We start from the raw sequence: 21,642 nt of genomic DNA on the forward strand, positions 1-21,642 counted from the left end.
CAGCCCCTGGGGTGAATCCAGAGCAAGTTAAGAGGATGTTAAGATGAAGTAAAGAAAAATCTTTAGTCTGAACTTTCTCTTCCTCTTTGCAGGCAGCACAACGTCTCTGGGTTCCTCAGTGTCTCTTTCCCTGGGCTCCCCGTCCAAAGGGATGGATCTGCTCTCTGTGTTGACTCACATACTGGGCCAGTCTGTGACCCGAGGCAGCGGTCAGGGGGAGTTTGTGTGCGGCAAATGCGTGTGCGTCCTCGAGCGGGTGTTCAAGTTCGACTCGGTGATAGCCAGGGTGAGGGTGCTCTCGTCCGAGAGGCTTCAGAAGCTGGCGCAGGAGAAGGACAAGATCAGACAGTGGGTGCGTCAAAGCTACTACCAGAGACACCCGAGGGACTTCCAGAGCAGGGGCAGCACCAGCGAGGAGGACGGCGAGGCGGAGAAGGAAGGCTACAGGGAGATGCTCAAAGAGAATATGGCACTGTCGGAGTACGAGTGCTGGTCAGAAAAGTGGGACACGTGCCCGTATTTTGTAAGAACGGGGAAAAGGTGCCGAAAGGGCAAAGGATGTGAAGGCTGCGATTCTCTGCGGGTGTCCGACTCGGATTACGAGTCCGTCTGTGGAATCCCTCGCCGTTTGCCCCTCCAACCCTTCTCCCCGTTGGCGTTGTCGCGGGACAAATCCCAGAGCATGCCCCTCCACTGGCACAGGGTGACATCCTTCAGCTCCAGCCCTTCCTCCCTGGCGGGGTCCACTGTGTCCTTACAGGCGTCCTCCCGCACAGAGTCCATTCAGTCTCTGGACTCTCTTGATGGCAACGACCCGTTTGACCCGCCGGGTGTTCGGTCGGTCAACTTTTTGCTGATGGAGCTGAAAGGCATTGAAGGGACGTCGGTCAGTTCGCCGTCGGGGAGTAGGATCCCCATTCTGGACAGGAAGTACTCGGGGACAGGTGGAGGGACACCGTCGCCCTCGGTGAACAGGGCGCTGCGCTTCAGGAGTGTGGAGAACGGAGGGGAGGGAATGGATGAGGTGGACGGGGCTGCGCTGTCAGAGCTGAGGGATGAGTTCATGCCTCTTCATCGCGAGGTGAGTGTTTTCCTTCCTGTCTGAGCATGCCCGCGACTATTAAAGTGTACTATATACGAATGGAAGGACTAATCCATTCGTATATGACTGATCAAATGCTGTGTGTGTGCATTGTAAATATTGACTCGGTGTGCTGCAACAGGTAATCCGGGAGCAACCGAGTTCAGTCCAGCAATACAACAAGATCAGGGCTACACATTTCACCTCTGTTTTTACTAAATAATACCACAGCCAAATCGTCTGTCATTTTAGGGCTCTACTGGCAGGATTCACCATGCTGTCAGGCACCTGCAAGGCCAGCTGGACCAAGCTGTGGCCCACATCAGGACCCTGGAGGCCAAGCTAAAACATGGGAGGGGCCAACACACTGAAATCAATGGATCAGACGACTGGGTCCCTGTAAGTGTTCAGTTTGTCCTCTCACACACTCCACTTGGAGGCGATTATATGTTGAAAGAGTAGTTTTGGGAAGTGTGTTCACTCCCTTACTAGTTAGCTTAGAGGGGGGAAACAGCTAGCCTTGCTCTGTCCAAAGGTAACAAATCTGCCTACCAACACCTCCTGAAGCTAAAAAATATAACATACTGACTTTAAACATTAGTTGGGTGCCCATATGTGTATATCATAGTGGCAATTAAACCACAAAGAGCCAAATTTACACGTTTCTTTTTATATATATATATATATATATATATATATATACGTGTTCAAAAGTGGCCTAGGCCTAACCTTCTGTACAATACATTTATAAGTGTGTTTCCCACAATGAACTGCTCCTAAAAATAATATTAATTTAAACATGAATAGTTTCTAAATGTATGTAATATAAGATGAATAAAATAATTGCATCCCCAAAAATTTTTTCCCCTTACACAAGAAAAACAGGCTGTGTTTTTTTTTTTTTTACACCGTGTAACATCGTATAGTCACATGTCCAAACAGCTCCAAAACCACACCGCGAATGTTGACATGGCACAAATACAGCATTATGAAAGGAATGGAGGGTGGGTGCACTACGGTTTTGTGTCCAATGAAGGGTGTGTCAGCGTTTCCTTGTTACAGGTGCAGATAAAGACACGCACACAGCCACCCACACACGCACACAGCCACCCACACACGCACACAGCCACCCGCACACAGCCACACACACACACACACAGCCACACACACACACACACACACACACACACACACACAGACTCTCTCCTCTCTGGAATCCTCCCCGACCGGTGGAGTTTGCCCGGAGCTTAGCAGTCTTATGATAGAGTATATCATTAAATAGCGTCTCGGTTGCTTTGTATTCCACATGACCTGATCCCTGCTTCTCATGGGAGCACAAAGCTAAACACCCCTCGTCCTGCATATTAGGAAGAATTAATGAGTTGTTTGTGAGAGCAGCTGCAGGTTTAAACATTAAGTGTTCAGCACTTGTTTTTTCATGAATTTGTCAGTTCAGCTGTGATTCAGTCCATTGCTATCATTAAAAATCATAACCTCTGTCATGAATTAAAGCCTACTGTAATGTGAACCTTATGTATCGTGCATAGTTTTATGCTGAACTGAATGTGACAGCTGGGACTAACAGACTGATTGGCAAACTCTCAATTGAAAGGATTGCGGCCGCTGTCTGCCCTGTCTCAAAGGCCGATTTTAAAAATAAGATATTGCGCCATAAAGGTTTGCAGCTGAGTGAAATTTGCCGTTTGCAATTATCCATGTGGCCAAGATCACAGTAGGCAGAAAAATGACAGAGCGCTACATGTCCTGACTGACAAGCAGCAGAGACATTCCTCAAATCTTCAGGCGGGGAAACCAAACGTGACAAAGAGAAACCTTGTTTGGGATTTTAAAGGACCAGTGTGAAGGCTTTAGTCGCACATAGTAACAAACGCCAACGATTCTTAGTTACAGGTCATTCAATTCACACTAATGAAAACAGTTGTGGATATTATATTCATGATCAGTGGGAAGTTTGGGTATGAAACGCCTCATAAATGTGCTTCGATTACCACCAACAGGAGCCCTGAGACCTAATTGGTTGCGCACTCCTTTATTGAATTTTCCCCTCAATGTAGGGCTGACCTGGAGACTCAGCGTATGAATGTATTTTTTTAAATCTTACGTTAAAGTAAATGTGATATGTTTGTGCTGACATGATTTAAAAAATGTAGTTGCAGCACCTAAACCCAGACCTTTTCAGATTTATGGAGGATAATTTTCTCAGCTTTACTCCAGAATTGTTTCAGTAATGCAGTTTGACATGTAAAAGAAACCTCCCTCCTTTGTTTTCCTTCTCTACTCCAGTTGCTCCAGGAGGAGGGTGGCAGCGCCCTGCTGCAGAGCCTTGGCCACTCTCTGCACAGCCGGGAGCGCGTGATCCAGGTGGGTGAGGTGATGGGGGAGACAGGACTCGGTCATGCAAACAGCAGTGGGATCTGCTTCTGCGGCTGGAGCTGAGGAATGTTATTTGTCTGCGCCCTTAAAGTGGCAGTGCCAAAACTGCTTTGTCTATGCACGACATTGTACCGGTGACACTGAAGTATGTTTTAACAAAAACAATTTTAAGCTTTGATTATGATTGCTTTTTTATCTTTAGCTACTTGGTAGGTTGATGATTTACAGCAGAGACTTCATTGGAATGTTGCACTCATTGTAAGTCACTCTGGATGAACGTGATAGTTAGGTGGTGGAAGCAAACAGGACCGTCAAGGCTGCTTGACTGGATCCCAGTCACTTATTGATAATCTTTAATAGGCTGCAATCCAGTGTCGATGTTGCACTTTTACCTGTGGTTTTATGTGGTGTCACACTCACGGCTTCTTTTATTTTTTAATATGTAAATAAATAACATTTTCAGTTTTCATAACGAGCGTTCGATGAGAAGATCAATACCACACCCGATATGAGGCCACAGCCTGTTAGCTTAGCTTGGCATAAAGACTGGAAAGGAGGGGTGGGCGGCTAGCCTGGCTCTGTTCAAACCTAGCAAACACACACTGTGACGTGTCAGTTAGTGGGCTGGTAGACAGATAGTGTTGACTTTGTACAGAGCCAGCTGTTTCCCCCAGTCTGTTTGTTAAGATAAGCCAACCAGCTGCTGGCTGTAGCTTCATACTGTACAGGTATTAGAGCGGTATCAATATTCTCCTCGAACTTTTGCCAAGAAAGCAAATGTGCGAATAGTTTGACATTTAAGGAAGTACATCAAATCTAAGCTCTTTTTATATGCAGTAAGAACAGTGAGTTGGAAACATATAACACGCCCCTAAAAATGTCTCATAATGTCGGAACAAATGTGTCGCCAACATTCAGTTTTCAGAGTTGAGTTTTAGTTTTCTTTAATTTGAGTCTTGTGGCTTTGAACAGATTTGAGTTAAAGTAGACGAGTAATAAAGGAGGCCGTCTGTTTGATGACGCTTGTAGATTTATGTTTGCAGTGGTTCTCTTTTTGCATACGTATCCGATTGGCGGTGGCTTTTACAGTGCTTCACTTCACTGCCCAGGTTATTACGGTCTTCATTTTGCCCGAAGCAGACAGATGTTTCCTCTCTTCCAGGAGTGCATGGGTCTGATCAGAAAACTGTGTGTGGAGGAAGGAGCGGGGACAGAGCTGGCCAACAAGCTGACTGAGAATCTGAAGGAAACTCAATCTGACAACAAGGTGAGAGTCGACTCTGTCCTTTTCCACCTTGGTTATTGACGTGCTTATTGTTGGGTGTGCTTCTGATGACACGTATGACCGTCTCACTGGAGCGTAGTGGTAATCGGCATGAGCAGACATACTTTTGCTGATAGTCATCAGACTCCTTGCTGCGCTCCCTGGAGTTTTTTGTATTTGCGGAGCAGGTCTTGTGATTGGTATTTGTTCTTTACCTCAGGCCTATAGGAAGTTTTATCAGTCCAGCAGTAGTATTTCAGCAATTTCCTCCAGCTGTGTGGAAGGATTATGGCTGACATTAAATACTATGTTTTGAGTTAACTCCATTCTGTCATTAAATCACACAAAGACCAACATCTTATGTTTGATGCAGATTACGATTTTGGATGTTTACAGATAGAAAACGTTTTGAGAAGTACTGAAAACAACCATATTGTTACTGGTTTCCCATTTATACTTTTCAAATTGTGGCCGGTATGATTTTGAAATTAACATTCTGTTTGGTATTAAAAATGTCACTTGATGAACCCTGATCTGATAAGTAGTGAACAGTGTGTAGGCAGCATAAGTCCGTTTTTCACAGGATAAATGCTTCTTCACCTCTTTCAGAAATAAGCTGAGTTTGCTTTACCAGCAACTGTACATAGTGAAGTGGTTGAACCAGAGGTTTTCTTGGACCTGCTCCATGCGGCAGTAAAGGAGGAGCTTCCAGAGTGACTACAGCGAATTTTATTATTATTTTTACTTTAAAAAAATAGTGAAAAATGCACGTTACAACTTCCAAAAGTCAAAAACAACGTCTTCAATGTTTTTGATATTTTTGCTTGAAAATGTACTTAATATTTGGCGCTGACGTTTTCTGTCCATCAGTTAATCAACTAATTGTTCCAGCTCTACAGACGTTGCATTTAAATCTAAATTGTCTCGCATGACCAAGTTTTGTGATCTGTAGGCCGCCCTGCAGACTTTGAGGTCCGAAGCGACTGAGAAGGAGCAGAGCATGGAGAAAGAGATCGAGGCACTGCGGAAGGCCGGAAGAGACAGAGAGGGAGACCTCGACACACTCAACACCGTGCTGCAGTGCAACCAGGATATTCTCAACGTAGGAACACACTCACATTAGAAACCGGGGATGGAAGTGCATGCGCTGCAGTTCAAAACACAATCCAACTATATTCAGACACGGTTCCCTCTACAAGCACTCGGACATTTTGTTTAGATAGAACTGTGTTTCGTCTCTGGCATCTCCAGGACCTGCGAGTGGCTCTGGAGGAGAAAGAGCGACTGCTGAAGGAGGTGGCAAAAGAGAGGGAGGTGTGGAGACAGAGGGACTGTGCCCTCGCCACTGTCCTGCAGGAGAAGGAGGCTCTGATCCAGGAGCTGGCAAGCTGTCAGAAAGACGTGCAGGTAATGTACAAGGGTGTAACTTCTGGCTAGAATGGGAGGAGAGGCCTGTCTCCCTCACTTTTCTAAGGGATGTACAGTTACATGAGTGGTCATTTAATGTTGTCCACCTTGTTGAAATGAATCTGCAGAGCTTTCCTTCTCTCTGTTCTATTATGAGGGAAACTGTTGCTCACAACATGTCATTTTCATCCATGGTCTCTCCAACTGTGATTTGTCAGGGGTTGGCAGGAGACACGGAGGGAAATGGCGCCACCTTGTGCAGGGAGGTCACCAAACTCACCACAGCCCTGCTTGAGTACCAGGACATGGTGCAGGTGAGATATTAGCTTGAGGAGGGATTTGAAAGACATTTTAACATGTTTTATAAAAGGCAGCCTACACATTACGAGTTGAGAATCATCCCCTTTTCAACTTCTTAAACAGAACACTTTTATAGATGATTTAGACTTTGGTATTACAGAACTTTAGATGTGACGGAAAACTGTGTGTGTGTGTGTGTGTGTGTGTGTGTGTGTGTGTGTGTGTGTGTGTGTGTGTGTGTGTGTGTGTGTTTATTTTATTTATTTTTTTGACTCGAGACCATGATTGCAGGGTGTGGAGTTCAGCTGAAACGATCAACAGAAATAATAATCAACTATTTTGATAATTAATTCATTGTTTCAGTCATTTCTTTTCAAGCAACATTTGTAAAAAGAACCCTAAAATAATGATCTTGCTTCCACTTCTCCAATGAGAAGATTAGCTGCTTTTCTTTGCCAGAAGTAATTTTAAATGAAATAGTTTGGGGTCAAACCAAACAACACCTGTCAGGATCAGAAGTCATGTTCGACATTTTTTACATTTCATAGATAAAACAATTCATAAAAAAACAATATTAAGCTCAATAACTCATAGGTAGTTGCTGCTCTAGTGCGGAGTTTGTAGTCTTTATGCAAAGCTTAGCTAACTGTCACACACACAGACAACACAGCATCTGTGCCTTTCTAACCCTTCTTTTTCCTTTTTCACCAGATTCAGCAGGGAAGTCACAGTCAGACGGTCTCCTCTCTGACTGATCAACTCAGGGACACTCGGCGGGAGCTGAGGGCGAAGGAGAAGAAGAAGAAGGAGGCCGATAGAGCCCAGCAGAACAACCGAGAGGACAGCGAGAGAGAGGAGAGGAAACTGAGGGACAACCTGCGGAAGAGAGACAAACTCATAGAGGTAAAGTGCAGGAATCTGATGCTTGTTGTCTCAATATTCATAGACACATTTTCTTTATTTAAAATATATTATACCAGATATTAGTAGTGTGACACTGAAATATTCTGAGATGTACACGTTGTATTGCCCACACATCACAACCCTATCCATGTTCACCTTTCTTCCGTGCCGGGCCCCCCTAAAAGAAAGAATAAATACATAATATTGTAAGAATTTTAAGATGTCTTTACATGCAAACAAAATGTTTTTTAGCTTTTGGTTGGACAAAACAAGATGTTCGAAGACGTTAAGTTGGACTTGGAAGATTCAAATTGCAACGGAAAAAATATTGTGACATAAATACATTTTTTAATTAGTTGGAGTTCGAAATTTTGTATTTCTCACCAATAGTAGTGCGTTAGAAGTGTAAAAGAACAAAATAAAAGTGGGTCAGCAAAAGCATAAAGTGCAACACTTAAAGTAAAGGATAAAACGACAACAATGAATAGATCCCGCAAAACAATTATGTTTAAAAATTCATTGTGAATACTTGGATTAGATATGGTGACTGAGATCTTTTAATTTTTCTTCAACATAGCAAATCCTGCTGGATGCTGAGGAGCGTGACAATCTGCTCCGAGAGCTGCAGCAGAACCTGCAGAACAAACGTGAACCTCTGACCACCACCAAGCACACGCTGTGAGAGGGCGACGACTGTACTGACGGGATGCAAACTAACTGCACGGAGTAGGAAGAGGAAGAAGATTACTTTTTGCACTTTCCGCGCCACCTTTTTGCCTCTCCAGCATATTTATCGTGGTGAAAATTAAGTCTATTTATATTTATCTCTGCTTTTTTTTTTTTTTTTTTTTTTTTTTTTTTTTTTTTATTTTTTTTTTAGGTTTGCATTTGCATTCCTGGCTTGTTTTGTCAATTTTCCACAGTTACAACTTGATTCTCTGGAGTGAATCAGTAAATTCAGACTTAAGAGAGTCCGACAACCTGATTGTTTTCAGTATGGAGAGATGTCAAGTCTAGCTGCTTATAACTGGATGTCTAATACTTGATTTAAAAATCACCAGATTACTGTATTTAGTTATTTGAATGTAATGGATCTAATGATGAGGCTTTGATTGGATTTAATTTCATGCAGTAGGGTTGCTGACGCAAACATTTCTAACTGGTATGATTGTTAGTGGATCCTAAGTTACATTAATTATGTACTTTAGGACAGGCGTGGGTATGAAATGCTTTAAATCAAAATGTAACTTATTTGCAGTTTCTTTATTTTTTGTTGGTCTTCACTTTCTCGGTACAGAACTGTCATTTTTGTTTACAGTGCTATCATAGCACTCCTGGAGGGAATCGTTTTGGACCAAAATAATATTTTAACCCCTTTTCTGCTTTTATGTCACTTCCTTTTTCTTTTTTTAACCGCTCTATTATCTTAAATGTGTACTTTTTTTTGTAATTTGTAGTTTTGTAATGTTAGTGTGGGACTTTGTTACTGGATATGTTTTTCTTTTTTAGCTCAAGAGAATTAAACACTCTGATCTACAGTAAGTCTATAGACGCTGTTATTTCGTTAACTATCATACACGGTTGGTGATTGCGTTGGTACCGGAAGGCTTTTTTCCCCATTTGTCTTTAAACGATCAATCAAACAATTGTTTTCGTCACATGTGATCATATAAGGTATAATTCCAGTCTAATGTATAGTCTGGAATATATATAAATATCCCAGATAATGTAAGGATCATATAGGTGTTTTAACTATTTTCTCAATCATGTGCGGTCGTGCTTCCTTCTGGCATAGCTGATCGAAAGCCTACAATACCCATGAGCCTCTCCCACCGATGCTATAGAAAATCAGCCAAGTAGTGAATTAAATGAATGAACCAAACACAACAGTAAAGTTCCTAAAATGTATTTACAAATAAATTTTAATAAAGTAAGTAAACTGATGACCTGTTCTTTCACCTGCCATTGGTCATTAAACAGAAGTATAAGCTCTGTGATTGGATGTTTCTTGCCGAAACACACAGTGAATCTTAGTTAACTTATTAAAATTGTTTAATTTCACATGCTTTTTAAGTCTGACTTTTCCATCAAAGAACCAGATATCTTATGGTTGTTAATCGCTTGTGCTGATGATTAAACCTGGAGATGTGCTTCAACTCTGAACCACCTCTCTGTGGGAGATGGATGGGGCTTTATATGGAGAGCCGGTGTTGAATGACAGCGCCCTCTGCCGTCTCCTCTCTAGCCAATCACCTAATGGCTCTGAGGTTCTGGTTACTTTAGGAACTGTTGCTATGGAGCTCATATCCTCAACAGTTCTCACAAAGTTTTCACTCATTAGAAAGGTGCATCACATGCAGAGGGACAAAGGCTGAAGGAAAGTGGACGTCCAGGAATGCAGGTCCAGTCAGTGCCCCTCGGTTCCGTCACCATCGGACCGACGTCTTGGCGCGATGCATCGGTCGGCTCCATCCGGCGGGCGGAGCGCCTGGTGCGGCAGACTCGAGCCGGTCGGTCCGGGACTTGCAGCCGGCCAGGGAGCTGCAGCGCCACCGCCGGCTTCACCCCAAAGCGCACGGGCGGCACAGCGGAAACGGCAGAAGATAAGATCACAGCGGTGGAATGCGGAGAGAGTCGTGACTGCGTCTGCAAAAATGAGATGCAAAGGCCCAAAACCACAGGAGCGATGGTGAGAAAACACAGGCGCGCAGAGAGATATGATCCCAATATGTGCTGCCCTCAGGGAGCAGAGAGCACTTCACTGGTCTGACTGATTTTAGGATGAGGTAATATGTTTTCAGATGGAGAAGTATATATATATATATATATATATATATATATATATATATATATATATATATATATATATATATATATATACTGTAGATCTAAAAGTATCACAGTTATGTACTTGCCACAAGTAGCCTAAACGTCCTGCATTGAAAAGTACAGTTAAATATAGGAAGTAGGCAATCAAAAGTATAGGTACATTCATTATACTGAAAGGCTATATTCAGAGCAAAGTACATTAATTACATTACTGGATTGTCATTGAGGATGCTTCAACATAGTTCAGTTTATAAATCCTATATTCCTATGTGTTTTGGAAATAATCTTAATCTGAAAAGTAACTGTTAAAGCTGTTTAATATTGAATATTGTAAAAAGCACAATATTATGATGTAGTGAGTAAAAAGGATGTAGTGGAGTAGAAGTAAAAAGTTGCACAAAATGAAACTACTGAGTGAAGTACCACACATAAGCACGATATTTGAGCAATTGTGTTCAATAACTTTCCATCACTCACTCAGACATTAAGACATTGTCGTCCAACTTTCTCCTGAAGTTCCCTCGTGGCTCCCAAAGAACATCCGTGGCCCCGTTCCCGCCCTCCAGCTTGCGTGAGCAGTGTGCAGGGGCCAGTGTCGCCGTGGTCGGCGAGTACATGCGGGGTGTGCGGCAGGTGGAGGGCCGGCTGCGCAGGCAAGCTGGCAGGGTGACCCAGGAGGGCGTCAAGCTGGAGAGGGAGCGGGGTCACCTGGAGAGGATGCTGCGCAGCCTCAGGACCGATCTGACCGTCAACAGGAGGAGCTCGGAGGGGAGGACCAGGAGGCCGTCCGCTGCAGAGACCGTAAGCTTACTACCGTCTCTTTGCTCTTCTCAACACTGTGCTTTATTCTTTGGGCAATAGTGCGAGTGGTGCCATGGAGAAACTTTCTTTCTGCCGTTTCTTCTCAACAGGAAGGTCAAAACAAAACAGCAGCCGTGAAGCGATAAATGATTCAGTGTTTTTTTCTCCTTGTGGGTCCGGTTATCAGACTGGGTGTTGCACACGAGTCGGGGCTGAAGTTGTCTAACATTTGCACAGAATTAAATATTTAATGTTTTGGTCTCAATCCCTATAGCTTTTTGTCCTTGTTTATCTAAGGACAACAATAATAGATGTATAGCTTAATTTTAAATAAATAGATAGTTTAGCCAATTCTTAGTATATCTTCTGCACAGGTAATGTTTAGTGGATTTCACCTGTAGGAAAAATACAAAAGTTTTGTTAAAATCCACACGCACCTCACACATTATTATTACACTTCTTCTATTCAGACAAAGTACAGCTAATATTGAATCATTTTAAAGTCCTTTCAATAAGTACTACAAAGTATGTTAGGTTTTCACTGTCATTACTTAATCCAACAGCAGACGCCGTGTAAATGCTACAACAGACGGATTCATTCATTTAAGTTCGGCATTGCCAGATTAAAGAGAGGTGTGTCTTCTGACGGGTCCACTCTGTTGCAGGAGAGAGATGGTGCTGATTACTTGTTGTCGTGTGAGAGAAGAGAGCTGGCCCAGTTGAAACAAGATCTGGAGGGAACGCTGAAAAACACACTGACCCAGCTCCAGGTGATTTACAACGTCACTGTTCTGCATCGGTTGACTCATTTTCCTTTCAAGCTCCCCCACCCCCACGGTGTCTCTGTTTCTTTCTCTTTTTTCCACTTGCCCTTCCATGTGATTTACTGGCACGAGTGATGGAGGAAAGACAACGCTGCCAAAGCCTTCACGCACCAATAACCTCCTAAAGTTTCCTTTTGAACGGGGATCAAATGATATGAATGCAAAGTAAAATCACGTAGCACTACTTCTAATGCGTACCTGCCAAGACCCATTATGATTATGTTATTCACTACAATAAAACCCTCTTTATAAGAAAAACAGTTCAAGTGAACTTGGAGTAAATTCTACCTGGAAGCCAAACACTTGATTTGACTTAATCTGATTTAAATTTAAATTACATTTAACTGACTTAAATAAGCTTGTCAACAGGTTTCCCACCGGCTTACAATTATCTCATCGACATTTGTTCTAGAGCTGAAATAATTCATTAATTGGTATTGTGATCATTTATTCATCATTTGAGTAATTCCTTCAAGGGAAAAATACATCCAGTATATTCTAGTTTCAGTGTGATAATTTGCTTTTCTTTGTCTCACAATTAGCAGATGAATCAATAATCGTTAGTTGCAGCCCTAATGTGTCCTGTTTGTGCCCTTTCTCCGTGTCTTCCAGGCCCTGAGTCGGAGCAGCAGACAGCTGCTGGACTGTGCCAGTGAGAGGGCTCGTGTCCTGGAGCTGCTGCCTCACAGCGGCTCTGCTGGAGGACACGGCAGCGCCGCTCAGACCTTCAACAAAACAGACCCCACCAGCCCCTTTACACCAGGTACACTCAGGACATCAAGTGAAATGGTATCAAATCCCTGCCTGCACACGTGTTGTTGCAGCAGGAAAAAGCAGCTATCGAGGAGAAATGAGAAATTACTGATCTTTGTCAAGTCAAAATTGATGTTTGGGAATCTTCAAAAGACCCCAAAAAACTGAAAATAATTAATTACAAAAAAACAATACAAATACTGGAACTAGTAAATTCAAAGATGTGCCTAGTGAAGTCAATATGGTAACATCGGTATTTGTAGAGTTTTAGAATAAGGAAATTAGTTTAAGAGGTCCTGTGTGTGTTAATTTTGCTCATTGTGACAATGCTAATGTTTACCATCTTAGTTTTTTTATTATTATTATTTAAATGTTATCCCTATGCAAATGTCTGCTGCAAATGTCATGGCAATCCATCCAACAGTGTTTTTCAGTTTGGAACTCTAGTCCACTAGAGCCACATAGCGAGCATGGCTAAAAACTGTGCCTTCACTTTATTTAATTAAATGAATTTGCTTTTGAACCAAAAATGTAATTATGATCTGTGCATGAGTAGCTGTCCTTTATTGTGTCTTACAACAGGCTGAGTAACTACTGAATATGTTCAGAGTGTAAATATTTATTTTCTTGATCATTATTATCATAGTATCTGTCTATAAAACATAGAATACATACTTTCATCAATAACTTCCACTATCCCTTGTGTACTTAATAAACACTGCCCCTAACAACATACCTGCTTATACTCTCAAAAGAGATGCAGGAAGGGCTTATTTACTTTAGAAGGTCCCCTACTTGTTAAACACTCACTTGTCCACCATAACTTGTTTAAATAAAACATCACATTTTAGATCACTGACTTATCTGCCTGCAGAATGTGAACAGGTTTTAGAGTCGTCCACTTTGACAGTCAACCAGTCACAGCTGCTGAGGGAAAACATCAGGCAGATGCTGACGAGTGCCATCAGCAGGCAGAAAGCGGTTCACCGCACCGTCAACGATGGCCTGGTGAAGAAAATTGCAGAGACAATCAGTCTGCAGGTGGACACAAATATAACGTGTTAAACATCTTTGCATGCGATACAAAAATACTCCGACACCATTTTGGGTATCGGAATATTAACACAGTTTCCATTTAATTCTGTCTTTTGTAGCAAAACCTGACTTTGATGTCTGCAGCCACCAGGCAGGCCATGTTCCGCAAGCAGAGGGAAATTAACTGTATTAGTCACAGCCACGGCAGACTGCAGGTCAGTTTGTGGAACAGGATCCGTGGATTTATTGGAGATTCAGAGATAATGCACAAGGTGAAGTTCTCCCTGTGTTATTGTGTGTTTACAGGGTCCGGTGTACAGCGGGGACGTGCAGTCCAGAGAGAAACTCAACAGGCCTCTGGTGCAGGTTTATCAGAGACATCCAGGGACACAGTTACCTGAGGCTGATCATCTCATACAGGTGTTTAGTCTGACCAAAATATCGAGCCATATACATGCAAACACATTACATTACATTTAGCTGACGCTTTTATCCAAAGCGACTTACAATAAGTGCAATTCAACCATGAGTACAGACTCAGAACAACAGGAATCACGAAAGTACAATCTTCAACAAAGTTAAACCACAAAGTGCTATCAGTGTCATTTAAGTGCCACTAAAGTGCTACTACAGCGCTACCTTCCTTATTCAAGGTCAACACACTCATAAATGATTGTAATAGAAATGTGTCTTCTTCATATTTCCTTAAAGGGTTTTGAGTTGTTAATAATGGCTTTATGTATTCTTAATGAAAACATTATCAATGCTTTGGAGATCACTAATAAGTCATTGTAACTAGTTTATTTTTATTCATTATCAATTTGTATTTATCTTTATTTTATTATTTAACTCTAATTAATGAGGAAGAACCCTCCGATTGTTTGACCACTTATCCTCTGGCAAAAAGCATGCAGACCTTAATCAATTAATTATACATAAAAAAAACTAATATATATATATACGTATATATATATATATACGTATATATATATATATACGTATATATATATATATATACGTATATATATATATATATATATATATATATATATATATATACACACATATATATATATATAGTGTGTATGTATGTATGTATGTGTATATATATATAGTGTGTATGTATGTGTATATATATATATATATATATATATATATATATATATATATATATATATATATATATATATATATATATACACACACATACATACACACTATATTTATTAACAAACCTATTTGCAGCAGTATTCATTTATCTTTTTTTGGCCACTGTGGGTCCCTTGACCAGTTTTTAACACAACGTTGACAAAATCAGTTGTTGAGCCAAACAGTCCATTTACACGTCCAATAGTTACAGAGCAACATTTGAAAGGAGTGTGGCCTCTTGGTGAATTAAAGTCCAATTTTCACTCTCCCTTTTGCTCTGTCTTGGTCTCCACCAACCCCGGAGGGAAATATCTGGGTCTTTAGCTGCTCAACGCTCCACTATGTTCAACAGCTAGTTGTTAACTGTGTCTGCCGGCTATTTAGTGCAGTGAGTTCATCAGAGCCTTTGAGCTGAAAACAGCTGCATGACTGAACCGAAAGATGGTAAAACACTCCATAGAGCAACACCTTTACCATTACATATAGGTTTCTGATCCTGTGATACTATAAACAATATTATTTCGTGCAGCTCCAGTTAATCTTTTCACAATTTGGCAAACTACTAGTTGTTTTTGTAAATTATTTATTACTGACGTTTAAATTTTGGATTAGTTGATTATTAGGCATTTGTAAAGCCATTAACCACAAGTTATATATTATAAAGATTGTCTTATTAGAAAGTGGTGCCGGAATTTGTAAACAGTCAGTTGACAAACAAACCTTTCTGAAAAAAGGGGATATATGTCAGCTTGCAATCACACCTCTACAGACAACAACCTGAATGACTAATCTAAACCAAACCAAAACCAGGACTCATCTCTTGAAACTGCCTCCACACAAATAAGGTCAGGTGAACACTGACCTGTATACAGGAAATAACAGTAAACAAACTTTAAACTTATCTGGAAGTTGTCTTTCATATACGATAGGAGTTTCTCACCTCGTGTGTGAAAATAAAGACAAACACTAAACATGCATGGTAGATGTTCACACTATATTTTTTTTTTAAACATCCAGTGGTCGAACACTAATCTGTCCTTTAGTCGCCTGCTGCTCTTGTCTTAAACAAAGCAAACCGAGCTAAATGTATTTCCTGTGTGTGTGTGTCTCAGGGCAGCGCAGTGCTGAGGCGATGTCTAACATCCTGCGAGGGCGAGATGGCGAGACTGCAGCGCACCTGCTTGCAGCTGCTGGACGACCAGCACGGCAAGAGAGGGGCGGCTCAGGTGGATGCTGCGGTCATCCGCATGAGGCGTCAGCAGGTCGACAAGCGAGCCATGCCTTCTGTCCTCCAGCAGGGGGCGTGCAGAAGCAAACCCCTCTTGTCTTGTATTCAGTAGAGCTGCTGCAAACATGCAAGAGAAAAGTGAGCTTTGTGAGAAAAAAGAGGCAGTCGTGTGCAAAATGTACTGGTTCATGACGATTAAAATGTGATGCACTGTGTCCAAAAGGTATACAGACATTCTCTTGTGTACTCTTGACCACATGATCCCGCACTGAGCCGCACACATGGAGCTGGACATTTTCTCTTTTCCCCTCTTGTGCAGTAATGTATTAAACACTGACATTTTATTAAAGTTCAAACAAAAGTGCTGAGGCTTTTTCTCCAGTAACTAAAGTAAGCTTTGACAAATGACCTGTATCTGTATGTGACAAAATCTTCCCTGATGCGGCAGGAACCAGCCAACTGTTATTTCAGTGTTTCAAGAAATATTTGCCATAATCATTTCATCGTGGTCTAATTTGGTTATTTTTACTGCAATAAAACATAGCCAAGATGGGAACAATGGCCTTCTATATGCAGGAGAAAAAAAGAAAAAGAAGAAAGGAAATAGTGTATAATATGATTATCTTATCTCACAAGATTATCAGATTTTTCACAAACACATTTATTTACTTAAACTAAAGTATTTACTTAAACTAAAGTATAGGTAAAATGTTATGAACAAAAAACTTCTGTGAATTTAACATCTTTTCCAGAAAGTTCTGACCTGCTCAGATATCTAGTCATGGGACTGCATGTCACTTGACAGCCCTCCTTCCAAACTCAACGTCTTTCATTAAGAAATAAGACCTGATTTAATAAACCTGCACTGTTTTACCCTCGTACACGCCACATGTCTGTAAAATAAGCGTGACATAAGTGGACATTTTATATGGTTTTCAACCTAAACTCAAAGGCAGTTCACTCACAAAGCCTTATTGTTTCTCTCACATCTGAATGGGGTTATTCTCTGCAGGACAGTGAGCGCTGTAGAGTCATGACTGTCACCAGGAACCTAACAGCCTAATTGAATGAGAAGTTTGGGTGTGGAGATTCTTGGGAGTCCACAAACCGAATATCAAGAGAAACCAGAAGAGATTTACCTTCAGATCTCTGCAGCTGGGTCAGCTAAGGAAGATCAGAAAGCCTAGAGGAAACTGACTTAAATCCAAAAAGATGGAGAATTGAACAGATTTATTGCGATTGGGATGAAAACTGCGGGTTTATTCTAGAATATAACAAGTAAGAGACAACGTTAAACCGCTGAAAATTCAAGCTGCAAGCATATTTCCTCCCTGTGGGACAGAAACAGTCAATGATGTCGAAGCTGGTTTGCTCTCTGCTTCTCCTTAGCTTACTTCCTGCTGTGGGTAAGTGAACAAATCACAAGTGTGTGTGTTTGTTTGTGGGTACGTATGCGCCGAACATGCATGCTATTGCCAACACATATTTTATCTTTTGCAGCAATAGAAAATAGTTGGAATGCAACTAACGATTATTTTTTAGAGGTGAATAATCTGGGAATTATTTTCTCAATCAACTGATTAAGCTATATATCAATTGCAAAAAAATAGAGAATATGTTTTGTCCACATTTTGTCTTCAAATGCATAATCTTACTATGACATAAGACAAGGAAACCCATTACCACTGGTAATTGTATAATATTCTTTGAGCCTATACGGATTGCACAATTTGACCATGTTTTGGATCATAATTTAAGCTCAGTTGCTAAACTAAACTCTTCAGAAATGTTGTCGTTTTAAACAAAATGCCTGTCCTTCAGTTCCCCTCTTCTGTTACACCTGCGTGTTCCCTGCCATCTCACCTCTGGACTGCATCAGATTCCCTCTCATGTGTCCACCCGGGCAGGTCTGTCTGTCCAGCAGCGCTGTCGGTGAGAAAGGTGAGAGTGCCTCAAGTCACTGAACAAAATTCAAATAAATCAAAACTGAGAAAAAGAACCGAGACCTGCAGCACGTAGGGAAATGTGCTTTATTTTGAGCGAGTATCTGCAAGTCTTTTCTAAACTGATGTTTCTGATGGTTTTAAAGGAGATTTCCGTGTGTTGTTGTATGAGAAGAGCTGCATTCTGCCCTCCCTGTGTGGAGTCACGGGAAAAAAACACACCATGGGACTCAACTTCACCTTCACCAATGAATGCTGCAACACACACCTGTGCAACGATGCTGCAATACCTGCGAGCCCTTACTGGACTGGCACACTACTCTCACTTCTTATTTCATACTCAGTTTGGTGAATTGAAAAAAACATTGAGAACTAGTTTAACACACATGAGGTGGAGTCTGCCCTCTAATGGACTGACATTGTGCTCAATTACTTTAAGTGGACTAATCTGTGCTAAACCAAAGATACTTTGTGACAAGGATATCACATTACAAGCTCCACCATGGGTTTGAAATGGTATACACCTCCTGTCGCCCAAGTGGTGGTCATTGCTTGTTGGCCTCTCTCTCTCTCCATCACTCCATCTCGTTTGGAAATGTGTGGATGGATAAAAGCAGATTATTTTACTAACGTCTGATATTTACACGGCTGAAAGCATATTTAGCATAATGAAAATTATTTTGCTATGCATTAGTTGCCGAATCTCACAAGATTCTGTTGCTGACACAGGAAGGTTGCAAACAAGGTGAATTTTCGCTATTTGTTGGTCTGATAAATGACATTTCAGTGTCAGAATGTTCAGAAGATATGTGGCTTGCCCAAATTAATAGTTCAACTGTATGGAAGCAATAGACCTTGTGTTAAAGATAAGTTGAGAAATACATTTCCATTTTCCCGATCATCACTCCAGAACTAAGAAGATGGTATTCCACCCGAATAATGCCGTGGTCACATGACAGAGGGAGAGTCCCATTATGTTGCATACTTGCCTGAAAATGTAGGAACATTGCCATGCTGTCTATTAGTAATGTTATTTATATTTTTGACAGAATTGTATAAGAAACATTGTTTGGACCTAATTTTTTTTGGGGGGGGGGGTCAAATTCTGTGTTGCATTATATTTAAGTCAATATCACCTACCTCTTTAAAAAAACAAAAACAAAATAATGAATATGTTTTAGTACACAAACTTATACTAACTAAAAGTAATGTATATTGTATTGCATAATGAAGAAGTTAACATTATCCCATTAGATTTTTCAAAAAGGATACATTGCATATGTTTTACTTATCGCTATATAATTGAATGCTCTCTAAACCCTTTTCACATCATTTAAGCTATTTTGGACTTGTCATAGCAGGAAAACCACAGGTGTTGTTAATAATAACTAATAATTAATTATAGCTCTGTTCCGTTTAAATGTCCCAGTGAGCTCACCGGAAACTGGCTTGCCTGATTAGAAAGAAGCCACCACTTGTGCTTTTCTTGATATTAAACGGGTTTAAAAATGGTTTACACGGTAAAACAGAATCAACCTACTTGTCACACAAACGGAGGAAGGATATATCAAGGGGTTTAGTTACCTGTTAGGAGTTGGACAACTCGCATCAAGTTGAGTGTCGCCACTCTGTTTCCGTTTGCGTGCTCCTCGTTCCCACGTGCAGCTGATTAGGCCTCAACGAAGGAGAAGGTCATCAGTGACGACATTTCAGATAAGGTTGAATTGTTAAACCGGAAAATAAAAATGGTTTCCCCGTTACTGATGTTCATGCTGCAGCTGACGTTACCGACGTTAGACGCATTCAAACAAACGACCCAGGTGACGAGAAACGTCTCCCGCAGGGACGCGCCGACCCTCCCGCCGCCGCCGTACCGTCACCTTCCCGGGCTTCTGGACTCCGGGCTGCTGCTGCTGGAGGAGGAGCAGCTCTCTCCGTCCAGAGGCACCGGGCAGGAGCCCGCCCGGGAAGTCCTGCTCCCGGTTCGGGCCAACACCAGTCCGCCCCAAGGTTCGGGTGTTTCCGTGAGGACGTCGTGCGAGCTCAACAAGATGCTCGTGCAGGTGCACAGGAGCATTTTAGGCACTGGTGAATCGGACTCTCAACTCAAACTGGGGACATGCCGAGCCAGTAGATCCACGAGGGATTACGTCTATTTTGAATATGACATTGGCATGTGTGGAACCAAACGCGCGGTGAGCTTTGGCGATAGCCTAATGTGTTCAGCTGTGTTAAAATAGTTTAGCCATGTTAACATGTGTGCATGTTTTATTTATGCTACCCAGGTGGCTGCAGGGGCAGGAATCTAGGTCTACTTTGGGGGTCCACCACTTTGGTCCAATCTGAAATACCTTAACATTTAAATGATGTACTGGCACCAAATTTGATGTAGACCTTCAGGGTTCACATAGGATTTATCCCACACATTTTGTTGATCATAATAACTTTATTTACGTAGCACTTTCTTAAAGACAGCGTTTACAAAGCAACAAAAAGGCAATAACACGACTTAAAGCTCAACAGTGAGGCCCAACAAAGCAAGATTAACTAAGGTAGAAAAACCCTGATAAAATGTATGAAACAATGTAACAAATTGATACGTTAAAAATAAACTAAGAAAAAAAAACAGTCTTAACAACTATCGGGTGGTTTGTCATTCATTTTGTGACATTTATTCCCCCCTCAGGATAAATTGTAATAACTTATTTCTAGCCATGGTATGGTTCTGGCAATGTTGGCCAATCAGTCTGCCAGTTTTGTCCACATTAAATATCTCAGCTACTTTTGGATGGATTGTCATGACATTTGGGTTCAAATATCCATGTGCAAAGAGGATGAATCTTAATGGCTCCAGTCATCCCTTGATTTTTCAAATTTAGTTTAACATTTGTGGTCTCGCGAGAACTAATTTCACTTCGTCCAATACTTTGATTTAGATTCCCAAGTCTTGTTAGAGCAAGGTTAACAATGTAGCTGATTTTTATTGTTTGCAGATGATTAATAACCAAGTGGCCTATTCAAATACGCTACAATATGATCCCTTAAGGCTCCAAGGACCAATCAGGCGAGCTGTGCCCTTTACCCGGTCTGTTGCATGCTACTATAACAGGTGAGATGGATCCAGACCAGACCAGATGAGATTCTGTGGCATGTTTTTTTTTTTTTCAACCTGTAACATAGACATGCTATATTGGCGCTGTTTTATTACATCTGAATATGTTTAAATATTTAGGTACCAATACTCCGATTACATGCCAAAGATGCCGCTGCATGAGATCTTCACACCAACTAAGAACAGAGCAAAATTCATTCTGACTCCTCGAAATGGTAAACCCTGCAAAAAAGTGTGTTTTATCAACCTATTTCTATGGGCTCTTGAAAAGTCTTAGCGTTTAGTGTTTAGCGTAAGAGTCCTTGCATTTAGAACTTTTGGAACATGGATTGATGGCCATGGCCCTTTTAATGGTCCCATCTGGTAAAAAGGAATAGAAAAAAAATTATATTTGTATTATTACAAAAATTCCAGTAAGTCCTCTGACACTAAAGTACCAATAAACATGCCAACTCCAAAATGGGCAGAGAAAAACAATTGAAGGATTAAATACAAATTTAGAGTTTCAAGGGCCAGTGTGTAGGATTTAGTGGCATCTAGTGGTGAGATTACAGATTGCATCTAACTGAATATCCCTCCGCTCATCTTTCCCTTTCCAAGCATGTCGGAGAACACCAGT

The 21,642-nt window shown here is 41.3% G+C and overlaps 3 protein-coding genes across 3 annotated transcripts; all 3 read left to right on the top strand.

The window, feature by feature from the left end:
• The first annotated feature begins 997 nt into the window (after nt 1-997).
• On the top strand, nt 998-8,055 carry LOC306744342 (uncharacterized protein). The gene is made up of 9 exons (XM_079226962.1): nt 998-1,081; nt 1,334-1,480; nt 3,386-3,463; nt 4,638-4,742; nt 5,692-5,841; nt 5,991-6,146; nt 6,365-6,460; nt 7,158-7,349; nt 7,927-8,055. Exons 1-9 carry the CDS (start codon nt 1,016-1,018, stop codon nt 8,029-8,031), a joined length of 1,095 nt encoding a protein of 364 aa, XP_079083088.1. The 5' UTR covers nt 998-1,015; the 3' UTR covers nt 8,032-8,055.
• Nucleotides 8,056-9,744: 1,689 nt separating this feature from the next.
• tektl1 (tektin like 1) lies at nt 9,745-16,080 on the top strand (the record flags this gene model as incomplete). The annotated part of the gene is made up of 8 exons (XM_079228019.1): nt 9,745-10,038; nt 10,695-10,979; nt 11,645-11,749; nt 12,416-12,566; nt 13,431-13,597; nt 13,711-13,806; nt 13,898-14,011; nt 15,853-16,080. 8 exons carry the CDS (start codon nt 9,745-9,747, stop codon nt 16,078-16,080), a joined length of 1,440 nt encoding a protein of 479 aa, XP_079084145.1.
• Nucleotides 16,081-17,319: 1,239 nt separating this feature from the next.
• On the top strand, nt 17,320-18,263 carry LOC306745267 (uncharacterized protein; the record flags this gene model as incomplete). The annotated part of the gene is made up of 3 exons (XM_079228020.1): nt 17,320-17,374; nt 17,790-17,909; nt 18,058-18,263. The coding sequence occupies 3 exons, from the start codon at nt 17,320-17,322 to the stop codon at nt 18,261-18,263; spliced, it is 381 nt and encodes a 126-aa protein (XP_079084146.1).
• Between the last annotated feature and the right edge of the window lie 3,379 nt (nt 18,264-21,642).

Source organism: Taurulus bubalis, assembly GCF_910589615.1.
Source record: "Taurulus bubalis genome assembly, chromosome: 12".
In the NCBI taxonomy this organism is placed as follows: domain Eukaryota; kingdom Metazoa; phylum Chordata; class Actinopteri; order Perciformes; family Cottidae; genus Taurulus; species Taurulus bubalis.